Raw genomic sequence first — 14,495 nt, 5'->3', positions numbered from 1 at the left:
AGGACATTACATCAAAGTTGGATCAGCCTCTAATGTGGTTTTCCACATTCATTTTGAGTGTGACTCCAAATCCAGACCTCCATGGGTTGATAAATTTGATTTTGTTGTCAGCACATTCAACTATGTAAAGAAAAAAGTATTTAATAAGAATATTTCATTCTTTCAGATCTAGGATGTGTTATTTTAGTGTTCCCTTTATTTTTTTGAGCAGTATATAAATTTCAATAAATTATATATACACACACCTAAATTAACAAGATTCCTTTTCAATAATTTCACCCTTGCACAGAAAATAAAGAGTTCTGGTAGCATTTGAGGTTGAGTAAACTTTATTTTTATGATTTTTCATTTTTTGTATTTTTAGTTTATTTATTAATGGTTACCTGTAAAAGGAGAAAGGGAAGTAGGTTGGGGTTAAAATGGAGCAAGTTTCATTGTGATAAGTCCTATGATCTCTTCAGTCTGAGGCCATGTCAATCCTCTCAACTTAAAAATGGAACCAGCTAGTGAGGACGACTCAGTCTTTCTAGGCTTTCATAAAAACAAAACCTTTTTTCTTCTCTGTCCTTAACCAAGAAGCCTTTGACGAGCTCTCTTTGATTAAGAATTCTAGCTTAAAAAACAGGAGAGAAAAAAAATTGCTTATTTTGAGGGCGATAGGAGAGAAGTGGGGGGGCTTCAGTTTAGCCGATCAGCGAACAACTTGATTGTGTCCCTCAATGGGATTGCGTCAGTCATAAGACTCAGGGAGGGACTGGGGGCATCAGCTCCCTGTCCTCAGCTCCCCTCTGTCTCCTGCTTCTTCTGTGGTCCTCTAGGTGTAGATAGGGGTGTCAGTTTCCAGGGGGGTGGAAGGAGAGCTGCTGGGTGGGGTGAGCCTGCACCTGTACAGCTAGAACACAGAACAACAGTCACTGAAGAAGATCTGGAAATGTAAAGCTAATTTCTATTGGAGAGGTTTAGCTCTGACTTGAAGTTACTTACCCTGTGGATGTTGGATGTAGTAGTGTTGGTGCGCCCCCTGCTGGGGGGGAGGGCCATGCTGCTGGGCTGAGCCTGGGCCTTGCTGTGGGGGTGGAGCATAGTGCAGCATCATCTGAGGCGGGCCGTGGCCTCCTGGGTGGTGAGGGCCAGACATACCTTGGGCAACATGGGCCTGGAGCGAGAGGGGGCAAGATGATGTCAACCATATTCAAAATTCAAGACTAGTGGTCTACAGACTCACGGAGGTGGAAAGATTCAGAGCTCAAAATGGGTGGCTCTTTGCAGAACGTAGTCCTACCTTCGTTACTAGCGACTTTTTGGCGCAGCTCAATCGGACTACGAAGAGTTCATTGTGGGGGCAGTGTTAATAGAGCTCTGCTAACTGAGAGGCCTGACTAAGATTGTGACATGTCAGAAGTGCTTCAACATCAAATATAAGAATTTCACAGAATATAATGTTCCTTGAGCTGTCAGTTTAGCGTGACCAAAAGAAGCAAAATCAGCTCCCATGTCTCGTCATAAAGCAGAGCAGCACCAGCTGAACCGTAGTTATCGATACCCAGACTTAGAGCGACCATACGCAGAACTAGCTGTGTGCAGGGAGCGAGTGACCGGAGCAGCTAATGGAGGAAGTTAGTTCGGAAAGGGCTGGGGTTTTAAATTTGGCAAAAGCCAATCGGGCCTGGGTAGGGTAGGGCCTGAACATCGTAGGCATGGGTAAGGGCTCAGACTTAAAGTTCATGCCAGTGCAGGGATCTACAGTGTTGTGTAGGCAATGACGTTGTTGCTTGGTTCCTTGATAAAACATTTTATTTAACTAGGCAAGTCGGTTAACAAAATCTTATTTACAATGACTGTTCCTTGATCTGATCTACATAGGCTATGCAAAGTAGTATTTTGCATTGATAACCAACTAACCTCAGCGACTGTTTAAACAAAACATTGTTGCCTTATTAGAATCCCCACAAAAGTGTATTTTGTTGAGAAGTAATAACTGATTCCAGGCTATTTTGAAACAGTAAAAACAGCTAGTAGCAATGTGCCTTTTCTCCTGAATATCAAATTGAGATGTAGGTTACTGGGCAAGTATAACAATATTTGCCAGGGAATACTATATTTAAATATGATGATTTCACAAGGAGATGTGATAAGCTAAAAGGCTAGCTTGCTATGTTTTTAGCCAGGTTAAAGGCAGCTAGTTACTACTAGCAAGGGAAGATTAACGTAACTTTTCACCACAAATGAGAAGACTTGTAAATGGGAGTCTTGGAAACACGGACTGACGAGGGCATAATGTTACCAGCCGGTGTCCACTGTTTCAAAAAAAATAAAAAAATACCCATGCATGTAGATCAACAGCATGAAGCTCGTTTCGGCCTTATGCAATTGAAACAAAAATACTGACTTGTGCCACATCCTTATATTATCACAATGTTTGACTTAGTATCACTGTTTGCTTAGATCTGTTAGTCCTTTCTTTCTGGAGAGTTGAATGTATGTGGGCTGTGGGTCAAGAGAAGTCTGGTGTTTACCTGTGTGAGCTGTCCCAGGCCGGGGTAGTGTTGGCCCATGGGCTGGTGGGTGGGCAGGCTGTAGCCCTGCATGGGGTAAGAGGCCTGGGGAGAACTGTGGCCAGGGGGCATGTTAGGGGGTGTGGGCGCTGGCAGGGGCCCAGAGTGGTACATGGACTGGGGCTGGGGGCCTCCCTGGCCCGACTGAAGAGAGGAAGGGAAGTATGTTAGGAAATTACGTATTCATCAAAATCAAATCAAATTTATTTATATAGCCCTTCGTACATCAGCTGATATCTCAAAGTGCTGTACAGAAACCCAGCCTAAAACCCCAAACAGCAAACAATGCAGGTGTAAAAGCACCTATATTCATGATACAAACAATGATACAAACAATGAGACGAACACTATATTCACACACAGAGACTAAAAACAGGCTGTTCAGGATAAATAGGCTGTGTTTTAGCCAGCCAAATAGAAAAAGTAGCCAGCTAGGTGCCTCTCGAAGAAGCTCCGTTGTGGTGGCCTCTGGTACATTCTAGAGGTCGACCGATTAATTAGGGCCGATTTCATAACAATAGGAAAAATCAGCATTTTTGGACACTTAAATAAAAAATGTAACTAGGCAAGTCAGTTACGAACACGTTCTTATTTTCAGTGACTGCCTAGGAACGGTGGGTTAACTGCATCATTCAGGTGCAGAACGACAGATTTTCACCGTGTCAGCCCGGGGGATTCAACCTTACAATTAACTAGTCCAACGCTCTAACCACCTGATTACATTGCACTCCACGAGGAGAGTACCTGTTACACGAATACAGTAAGCCAAGGTAAGTTGCTAGCTAGCATTAAACTCATCTTATAAAAAAACAATCAATCATATAGCACTAGTTAACTACACATGGTTGATGATATTACTAGTTTATGTCCTATAATCGATGCGTTGCGTATCGTTGCTCCAAGTATACATTTTTAAACCTGCATATTTAGCTAAAAGAAATCCAGGTTAGCAGGCAATATTAATCAGGCGAAATTGTGTCACTTCTCTTGCGTTCATTGCACGCAGAGTCAGTGTATATGCAACAGTTGGGGACGCATAATTTACCAGAATTGTACATAATTATGACATATCATTGAAGGTTGTGCAATGTAACAGGAATATTTAGACTTACGGTTCCGTATTTCACTGAAAGAATAAACGTCTGGTTTCCGCATTCGGCCATATTAATGACCTACGGCTCGTATTTCTGTGTGTTATGTTATAACTAAGTATGATTTGATAGAGCAGTCTGACTGAGCGATGGTAGGCAGTAGCAGGCTCGTAAGCATTCATTCAAACAGCACTTTCGTGCTTTTTGCCAGCAGCTCGTCGCGGTGCTTCAAGCATTGCGCCGTTTATGACTTCAAGCCTATCAAGTTCCAAGATTAGGCTGGTGTAACCGATGTGAAATGGCTAGCTAGTTAGCGGGGTGTGCGTTAATAGCGTTTCAAACTTCATTCGCTCTGAGACTTGGAGTGGTTGTTCCCCTTGCTCTGCATGGGTAACGCTGCTTCGAGGGTGGCGGTTGTCGTTGTGTTCCTGGTTCGAGCCCAGGGAGGAGCGAGGAAACGGACGGAAGCTATACTGTTACACTGGCAATACTAAAGTGCCTGTAAGAACATCCAATAGTCAAAGGTAAATAAAATAAAAGTGGTATAGAGAAATAGTCCTATAATAACTACAACCTAAAACATCTTACCTGGGAATATTGAAGACTCATGTTAAAAGAACCACCAGCTTTCATATGTTCTCATGATCCGAGCAAGGAACTTAAACCTTAGCTTTCTTACATGGCACATATTGCACTTTTACTTTCTTCTCAAACACTTTGTTTTTGCATTATTTAAATCAAATGGAACATGTTTCATTATTTATTTGAGGCTAAATTGATTTTATTGATGTATTATATTAAGTTATAATAAATGTTAATTCAGTATTGTTGTAATTTTCATTATTTAAAAAAAAGACAGATTAATCGCTATCAGCTTTTTTTGGTCCTCCAATAATCGGTATCGGCGTTGAAAAATCATAATCGGTCGACCTCTAGTACATTCTAATGCCTTGATTCCATCCAAAATACACAGCAAAATTATTATAATTATATTATTCTATTATAATGTGTTATAATTGTGTATTAAGACTTCACAACTTAAACAGAAAATGTATAAATTCAGTTTGTTCGTTTGATATCTATATGATCAGTACTATTTTCTAAGTAAGAAAACATTCAACTTGAAACATTTTGCATCTTGAGATTGTCGTATTAATGGTTTTACTGCAAGATATGAATTGCCATAATGATCTTTATTTAAATTACAAAAGTAAATAGCCCACATTATTGTAAATTCATTAAAGGTCAAATCAGTGTTTCCTAATCAAAGGGGTTAACATTTTTGCCCTAGCACAAGACCGCTGATTCAAATGATCGACTAATCCTTATCTTTGATGATTTGAAGCAAAACTTTTAGCTGATTCCTTACTAAGGTCAATACATTTTAATATTATTGAATTCCATTTTAATGCCTGGATTCTACGAGGGCCCTAATGATCATATTTGGACCAGAATGAGGCTCTCCACTACCTATTGCTGCAACGATGATTCACGATCTTCATCTAATGTTTTCATAACGTATCTGCAGATAATCGCCAAAGATCCCAGGCAAATTAAGGAGCCAAATGAACTGATGCGATTCGGTAGTATACACTAACTGACGAGTCACTCACTTTACGGTCACCGCCGGGCAATCCGACATGCTACGAAATATTTTGTTTTACTTGTCCAGATGCGACACCATGTACATAAGCATGTTGCATGATTTATGAATGGCAAAGCGATAAATATCGACTTTATACAGTCAGTTCGACACCTTTTATAAACTAGTCAACACTTGCTTGTCAGTTGTCAATCAAAGCACAGTAGGCTAAATAGCCATGCGACATGACGCTGCATGGCTGGCTATGTGAAACGCTAACGAAAATAAATTAAATGTGCAAGAAAACAATTAGTTTAAGTGGATTTCGACTCATCGTTACCACTTACATTACATGAGACGAGCAAATCCACATTAATCTGGTGCTCTCCCTCCTCCGTGTAAAGACATTTAAATGCAACCAACTCCAGGCGGGACAGACCGCAGCAGTGTTGCCAACTAATTGTCAGGGTAAGTTGCTAGAGGCAGGTTGATTAGTTGCTAAAAGACATTGTCATATCATTGCGTGATAACGCAGAATACACAATAACGTTACTCAAATTGACTGGCCATCTTGGTAAAAAATATGATCTGACATTTGTTCAGGTAGACTCCCACTCTTTTCTGTACATTTTCGATTGATGTAAGTTCTGTTCAAGATCAAACATTCGTGACCAACTATATTCATTGGGTTTGGCTCGTCGAACCCGTACTGCTGCCAAGCCAGCCAACAATGAGTTGCAATTTGCTGAAATTGCTGCTGACCTGCTGCTGCCTGTGCACAGGTTGAACGCCTGCTGCTGACATCACTCACAATGCACTTTTGCAGCCAGGCACGTGTGTTGCGAGTGTGTGACAGAGAATCCTTTTTGTGTCATTTAGAGGGAAAATGCATGCATTTTAGCATTTGAGTCACTTTTCAAAAGTTGCTAGAAGTTCCAAATACAATTTTTAAAGTAGCTAAATTTGTGGCTAGGTGCTGTTTGGAAAAAAAGTTGCCAGGGTAGTCTGAAAAGTTGCTAAATCTAGCAACAAAATTGCCACATTGGCATCACTGGACCACAGGCTGTTTACCCATCAGCGCTCGCTTTGTGATTGACAGGAACCTATCCTATCAATAGACCGCTAGAACATTCATAGTGTTCATTCTAGCAGTTCGACGGACTAGGGAATTTAATCTTTTACATGACAAGTAGCCTAGTTAATTAATGAAGTGGAAAAGGTAGAGGGTTGAAAGTGAGTCGGACCGACAGACTGTGCTAATGGTAAAACACTGAATTAGGGGCCTCAAGCTGGTCAATGTAAAAAGGCTTCCAGTGATTTAAAAATAATAAATATTCCAAGTATAAAAACACATACAATGAGCAAAATAGCGTTTTTTTTAAACGGCGAACTTCAAGGAGTAGGGCATTGAAGGAGTTGGTCTGATAGGAATTTGTGAATTCATCGGCCTCCTACTTTGCTTGTTTGTGGAGCAATAGAGAACAAAAGAGAAAAGCACACCCTCCCACTTGGGCCATGTCATGAGCTGGATCACCTATTGAGATGTGCCTTGTGTTAAGTAAATCAGATGTTGAGGTGAAAAGGAGACTGGAGTGTTTGTTATCCATACATATCCATTGCATTTAACACAAGTGACACATTACTTTGTGTGGAAAGCCACATTACTTTATGATAAAACTTTTTTATCAGCATTTGTTTGACTGTCTGAGGGAGCAAGGCGGTCTCTACCAAAAATAGAAGCAACTAATTAATTTCAATAATAACATTCTCAAAATAACAGTCACATGTTTAATCTAAAAGTTACAATTCAACTAATGCAAGAGCACCAGCCTCTGCCATATGGACACCGACAGATAAACTGTGATACAAAGAAAAATAAATTCAGGTTGGCCTGTAGACTACAACGTCCATCGTCAACTAAGTAAAATACATAGGCCGAAAGCCGACAAATAAAAACAAGACAGACCGCACCTACATGACCCATAAAGATTTTTAAGGGCACACTTTCCACTAGATGGGAAAACCCCTTTGCTATCACAGAAGCGATCAATAGCAAAGATCAGAGGTGCGCCCTCTACACATTTCTATGGACAGCAGCAGCCATGACATTTTTCTAAAACAGCTTTTCACTGCTTGCTCAAGAACTCAATGAGGGATCAAGTCAAGCTCGGATCATGGACACACATGCCCGATTCTGCAAGTAACACTTTTTTCTTTACAAAGTAACTTCAATAATATTACGTCATTTGAAAAAGTAACGTAAACAGAATACTCATAAAAGTAATCTGATTATATAAAAAGTTACTTTAACGCACAACTCCCAACAATGCTGGAGTGACACTTTAATTGCAGGCTCCTCACATAAAACATAAAGCAAAATCACTAACAAGACAGAATCGATCCCCCACATAAAGTAAGTGAAAGATCGCTGGTTTGAATACCAGAGCCGATAGTGGTAAATCTGTCCATGTGGCCCTGAGCAAAGCGGCCGTACTATGGCTAAACCAGTAAAAAAAAAAAAAACATTTTACTGCACCTGTCCAGTGTTTGTGACAAAACAAACATGTACACACACACACACACACAGATGGGCTGGTTGGTTTACCTGTCCGTGCCCAGGGCTGGGGGCAGTGTGCTGGGGAGGGGGCTGGCTCCCAGTAGGGGTGCTCGAGGGCTGGGGAGGGTGCATGGAGCTAGAATGGTGGGAGAACTGCTGGGAGGCTAAGAGACAGATGGAAGACTAACTTGAACCTCAAGTATGTGGATTCAAACATCATTTACAAACCAAAGAAGCATGAACAATGGCAATCTTAGAAGAAATTAAATGTATTGATGAGACTGTCTAAGCAGGACCATGTCTAAAATGATGAAGTATTGCCGTGTGTACTTTTAAACTGAAACTGTGCGTTATCTTACCATACATGGCCTGTTGTGGTCCCGGGGGACCCTCTGTCTGTCCGGGGTACTGAGGGCCCATAGCCTGGGGGTGGCCCGCCTGGGTCAGCATCCTGGCCCCACCCTGCAGCATGGAGTACACCGGCTAGCACAGGGGGGAGAGAGCGGATAAAGAACGAAAGGGGAGAAAGAAAGAGTGAGAAAAGGGAATAAGAATATTTAATGACATGGACAAAATAAACAATTTCTTTCCTGTGCAACTCAGGCATCTATTGAAACAAAGCCTCCACCCACAACACACATTGTGGACTGGTTAGCATTAGCAACATTAGCATGGTAGTAAACTACCTGTCCGGGGTAGTGGGGCATGCCCTGGATGACCTGACTGTACTGCAGGTAGGCCTGGGGGTAGGGGGAGGCCACCAGGGGAGGGCCTGCTGCAGACGCTGCAGCCTGGAGCATCTGGGGCTGGGAAGAGCCGTGGTGGTCCGGACGAGGGCCTACCACCTGGCCTGGGGGGGTTAACAACATACGTATCATAACTTTAGTCTATAGTTCTTTACTTGTTGATTTCAAATGTTCCATAGTTGCTAAATTAAAAGAGCGTAACATTGAATAGAGATTATGACAGTGGTGCGACCAACCTATTGATTAGGCAACAGAATGGTGTGAGTACCTTTAGATCTGGGATACTTCCCCTGCTGGACTGAAGACATGGTGTACTGATACATCTGAGGAGCCTGGGAAACAAAGGACAGTTAGACCCCAACCTCAAATGTATACACACCATTTGTTTTTCAACACCCCAGACACACCAATGCTTATTTTTCACAGAGTCACACGCACAGCCTCAGTCCTAGTCATACCTGTACAGAGTGTCCCTGTATCTGTACGGGGGAGAGGTAGGACAGATAGGGGGTGCTGTAGATGGCCTGTTGTCCCGGGGGAGGCTGGAGCACCACAGAGGGGCTGGGAGGAGTGGGCCGCGGGGGGGTGGGGGCTGGGGACGGCTTCACCTGGGGAGGAGAGAAGTCACACAGTTCAGGTTGGTTTGTGAGGTAAGTAAGTGTGTGTTTAGCTGAACAAATCACACACAGTTACATTTGGTGTATGTGTCTGAACATATAGTTTGGACCACCACCCAGGACAATGGATCTAATCCCAGAAGCCGACCCAAAACAACGGCGCCGCAGAAGGGGCAAGATGGACCGACCTCCTGGTCAGACTCCTTAGACGTGCACATCGCCCACCGCTCCAGAGTATACTACTCGCCAATGTCCAGTCTCTTAATAACAAGGTAGGCAAAATTCGAGCAAGGGTTGCCTTCCAGAGGAGACAGCAGAGAATGTTTCATGGCTCTCTCGGATATGTTATCGGAATTGGTCCAGCCACTGGGTTTCTCCATGCATCGCGCCTACAGAGAAACACCTCTGGGAAGAGCGGGGGTGTATGCTTCATGATTAATAACGTCATACAGGAACTCAAGTCCCTCTGCTCACCCAACCTAGAATTCTTCAATCAAATACTAGCTATATTACTTTCCAAGAAAATTCTCATCAGTTATAGTCACAGCTGTTTCCCCTCAAGCAGACACTATTAATGGCCCTCAAGGAACAAGGCTACCAAAAATTCTATCAGCATATTGATTGCACTATCCGCGGGGGTAATACAACAGACCACTGCTACTTTAACTTCCGCGGTGCATACTCCCTCTCCCGCCAAATCCGAACACGATACCATCTTGCTCCTACCGTCTTATAGGCAGAAACTCAAACAGGATGTACAAGTGACTAGAACCATTCAACGCTGGTCTGACCAATCTGAATCCACGCTTCAAGATTGTTTTTTTCACACTGACTGGGATGTTCCGGTGAGCCTCAGAACAACATCAGTGAGTGAGTTTATAAAGAAGTGCATTGGATATGTACCCACTGACTAGTTAAACGTACCCTAACCAGAAATTATGGATGGATGATGGCATTTGTGCAAAACTGAAAGCACTAACAACCTTATTTAACCATGGAAAGAGGTCTGGGCATATGGCTGAATATAAACAATGTTGTTATTCCCTCCGCAAGGCAATCAAACAAGCAAAATGCCAGAACAGGGACAAAGTGGAGTCGCAATTCAACAGCTCAGACAAGACGAATGTGGCATGGTCTACAGGAAATCACAGAACACAAAAAGGAAACCAGCCACATCAAGGACACCGACGTCACGCTTCCAGACAAATTAAAACACCCGCTTTGAGGATAATACAGTGCCAGCGTCACGGCCCGCTAACAAGAACTGCGCCCCCCCCCAACCCCCTCTCCATGGCTAACGTGAGTAAAACATTTCAAACGTGTTAACCCTCACAAGGCTGGTGCCCCAGATGGCATCCCTAGCCGCATCCTCAGAGCATGCGCAGACCAGCTGGCTGGTATGTTTACAGACATATTCAATCGCTCCTTATACCGGTCTGATGGCCACCATCAGTTATCATGAACTGCTTTGAGACTATTCAAGGATCATATCACCTCCACCTTACCGGCCACCCTAGACCCACTTCAGTATGCATAGTGCCCCAACAGGTCCACAGACGATGCAATCGCTATCACACTGCCCTATCCCATCTGGACAAGAGGAATACCTATGTAAGAATGCTGTTCATTGACTACAGCTCAGCATTCAACAGCGTAGTATCCTCCAAGCTCATCATCAAGCTGGAGGCCCTGAGCCTCAACCCCGCCCTGTGCAGTTGGATCCTGGACTTTGACGGCCCCAGGTGGTGGAGGTAGGAAACAAGATCTCCACTTTGCTGACCCTCAACACTGGGGCCCCACAAGGATGCGTGCTCATTCCCCTCCTGTACTCCTTGCTCAGCCACGCACGCCTCCAACTCAAATCATCATATTTGCAGACGACAACAGCAGTGGGCTTTGATTACCAGCAATGAGAGCCTACAGGGAGGTGGTGAGGACACTCTGAGTGTGGTGTCAGGAAAACAACCTCTCACTCAAAGTCAACAAAGATGACATGGACTTCAGGAAAGAGCAGAGGGAGCACCCCCCCCCCCCCCCTATCCACATCAAAGGGACAGCAGTGGAGAAGGTGGAAACTTAAGTTCCTTGGTGTACACATCACTGACAAACTGAAATAGTCCACCCAAACAGACAGTGTGGTGAAGAAGGTGCAACAGTGCCTCTTCAACCTCAGGAGGCTGAAGAAAATGTTGCTTGTCACCCAAAACCCTGACTAACTTTTCAGATCTACAATCGAGAGCATCCTATCGGGCTGTATCACAGCCTGGTACGGCAACTGCTCCGCCCACAACAAAAAGGCTCTCCAGATGTTGGTGTGGTCTGCACAACCGGGGGCAAACTACCTGCACTCCATGACACCTATAGCACCCGATGTCAAAGGAAGGCCAAAAAGATCAAGGACAACAACCACCCGAGCCACTGCATGTTCACACCACTACCATCCAGAAGGCGAGGTCAGTACAGGTGCATCAAAACTGTGACCGAGAGACTGAAGAACTGCTTCAATCTCAAGGCCATCAGACTGCTAAACGGCAATTACTAACTCAGAGGCTGCCTACATTGAGTCCCAATAACCTGGCCACATTAACAAATGGATCACTAGTCACTTTAAATAATGTTTACATTACTCATATCATATGTATATACTGTATTTTATACCATCTATTGCACCATTCCTGTCACTCGGCCATCGCTCATCCATATATTTGTTTGTAAATATTCTCATTCATCCCTTTAGATGTGTGTATTAGGTAATTGTTAGATATTACTGCACTGTCGGAACCAGAAGCACAAGCAATGCACTACACTCGCATTAACATCTGCTAACCATGTGTATGTGACAAATAACATTTGATTTGAACTTCTGGCCAAACAGGTTGCTGTGAGAAAACTTGTTCTCAACTACTTGCCTGTGTGTGTGTGTGTGTGTGTGTGTGTGTGTGTGTGTGTGTGTGTGTGTGTGTGTGTGTGTGTGTGTGTGTGTGTGTGTGTGTGTGTGTGTGTGTGTGTGACAGACCAGGGTCATGGGTGTCTTGAAGACGAACTCTTTGGCGTTGGGGTTCAGCGTAGACTTCTTCACCTGACTAAAAACAAAACAAAAAAACAGAGCGAGATGAGAACTCCAAATCACCTTTCAAATCCCTTTTTCATACATCCATCCATCCTCAACATGGCAACTACCTTGCCCACCTGAGCATGGGGCTCACTTGACTTAATTTAGCACTGCATCAACATTGTTATATACCGTATATGCATTCATAACGGTATTCATGATATTTCACCCAGACCTAGCATAATACCTACAGATGTACCAACATCGTATTAATACTAGGGTTGTAACAGTAATAGGGGTGTAACGGTACACTACCTCAGTTCAGTCTGCACTGTGACCCTGTATTGTAGCCTATGCCTCGAGTAAATATGACCTGAAAAAAACATTGTAGGCTATTCCGTTAAAACAACGAGCACCAATGCGCATGTTGTAATCAAAATGTGTATCTTAAATTGGCGCATTTCAAAACCTTTCCTTTTGTTAAACAGCCTGGTATTGGCATATACATTACTCTTACAGAATTTCCACGTGGGAGAGGATATTTGAAATTTAATCAAAGCCTACTGGATGATAACTTGTTTTCAACTAGGACAGAATAATTTATAACTGACTTTTTCCTGACAGAACATAGGTCCATCAGATCTCCTTATTGTATGGGAAACTTTTAATAGTGCCTTTAGAGGCCATGAAATTCAGTACTCATCGATAAAACAAAAGCAATTTAGGTCAAAAGAGTCCATAATAAACAAAGGAAATTGCCTGAGGTATAGTACCATATGACAAGCTGTAGACCACACTATCTAACAAGAGGGTTCTCATCTATATTATTCATAGCCATCTATTTACCGCCACAGAACAAAGCTGGCACTAAGACAGCTCTCAACCAACTCTATAAGTAAAGAAAATGCTCACACAGAAGCAGCGCTCCTAGTGGCCAAGGACTTTGATGCTGGAAAACTTAAATCAGTTTTAACAAATGTTTTGTCACGTGCAACCAGAGGTTTTAATTTATTTAATTTTTAAACTCTAGACCACCTTTACTCCACACACACAGAGATGCATACAAAGCCCTCCCCTGACCACCTGGCAAATCTGACCATAATTCCATCCTCCTGATTGCTGCTTACAAGCAAAAACAAAAGCAGGAAGTACCAGTGAGTCGCTCAATACGGAAGCGGTCAGATGATGCAGATGCTACAGCACTGTTTTGCTAGCACAGACTGGAATATGTTCCAGGGTTCATCCAATGGCATTGAGGAGTATACCACCTCAGTCATCGGCTTCATCAATAAGTGCATCGACGACGTCGTCCCTGCAGTGACTGTACGTACAGATCCCAACCAGAAGCCATGGATTACAGGCAACATCCGCATTGAGCTAAAGGCAAGAGCTGCCACTTTCAAGGAGCGGGAGACTAATCCAGGCGGTTATAAAAAATCCCACTATGCCCTCAGACGAACTATCAAACAAGCGTCAATACAGGATTAATATTGAATCCTACTACAACGGATCTGACGCTCGCCGGCAGGGCTTGGAAACTATTACGGAATACAAAGACGTGAGATGCCCATAGCCGCGAGCTTACCGGATGAGCTAAATGCCTTATGTTCGCGTCGAGGCAAGTAACACAGAAGTATGCACGAGAGCACCAGCAGTTCTGGATGACTGTGCAATAACGCTCTTGGTAGCCAATGTGAACAAAACCTTTAAACAGGTCAACATTCACAAAGCCGCGGGGCCAGACAGATTACCAGGATGTGTACTCAAAGCATGCTCTGACCAACTGTCATGTGTCTTCACTGACATTTTCATCCTCTCCCTGACCAAGTCTGTCATATCTACATGTTTAACTTCTTGACGCTACCCATCCCTGTCGCCGGATCATTTGTCAGCAAACGCTGAATAGCATAGCGCAACAGTCAAATAATATTACTAAAAAATATTCATATTCATGAAATCATAAGTGCAACATTGCAAAACACAGCTTAGCCTTTTGCTAATCCACCTGTCGTCTGAGATTTGAAATTATGCTTTACAGCGAAAGCAATCCAAGCGTTTGTGTAAGTTCATGGATAGCCTAGCATAGCATTATGTACACTTAGCATCAGGAAGCTTGGTCACGAAAATCAGAAAAGCAATCAAATGAATTGTTTACCTTTGATGATCTTCGGATGTTTTCACTCACGAGACTCCCAGTTACACAACAAAAATGTTCCTTTTGTTCCATAAAGATTTTTATACCCAAAATACCTTTGTCACGTTATGTTCAGAAATCCACAGGAAAGAGCGGTCACG

The 14,495-nt window shown here is 43.1% G+C and overlaps 1 protein-coding gene across 3 annotated transcripts in view; it reads right to left on the bottom strand.

Annotated features, from left to right (window-relative positions):
- Positions 1-311: 311 nt before the first annotated feature.
- LOC124037954 (ataxin-2-like protein) overlaps positions 312-14,495 on the bottom strand; it is a 32,573-nt gene continuing 18,389 nt past the window's right edge. For all 3 annotated transcript variants that reach the window (XM_046353258.1, XM_046353260.1, XM_046353259.1), the window contains 9 exons: positions 12,165-12,231; positions 8,990-9,139; positions 8,800-8,863; positions 8,472-8,635; positions 8,145-8,268; positions 7,834-7,949; positions 2,517-2,699; positions 985-1,156; positions 312-892 (listed from right to left, as the gene is read on the bottom strand). In XM_046353258.1, the coding sequence (XP_046209214.1) occupies positions 834-892; positions 985-1,156; positions 2,517-2,699; positions 7,834-7,949; positions 8,145-8,268; positions 8,472-8,635; positions 8,800-8,863; positions 8,990-9,139; positions 12,165-12,231 (1,099 nt within the window). In that variant the 3' untranslated portion in view covers positions 312-833. The remainder of the gene's footprint in view (positions 893-984; positions 1,157-2,516; positions 2,700-7,833; positions 7,950-8,144; positions 8,269-8,471; positions 8,636-8,799; positions 8,864-8,989; positions 9,140-12,164; positions 12,232-14,495) is intronic.

This window comes from Oncorhynchus gorbuscha, linkage group LG06, assembly GCF_021184085.1.
Source record: "Oncorhynchus gorbuscha isolate QuinsamMale2020 ecotype Even-year linkage group LG06, OgorEven_v1.0, whole genome shotgun sequence".
NCBI classification, from domain to species: domain Eukaryota; kingdom Metazoa; phylum Chordata; class Actinopteri; order Salmoniformes; family Salmonidae; genus Oncorhynchus; species Oncorhynchus gorbuscha.
Note: the sequence above shows the minus strand (reverse complement) of the source record. Positions and strands in the feature narration are given on the sequence as shown.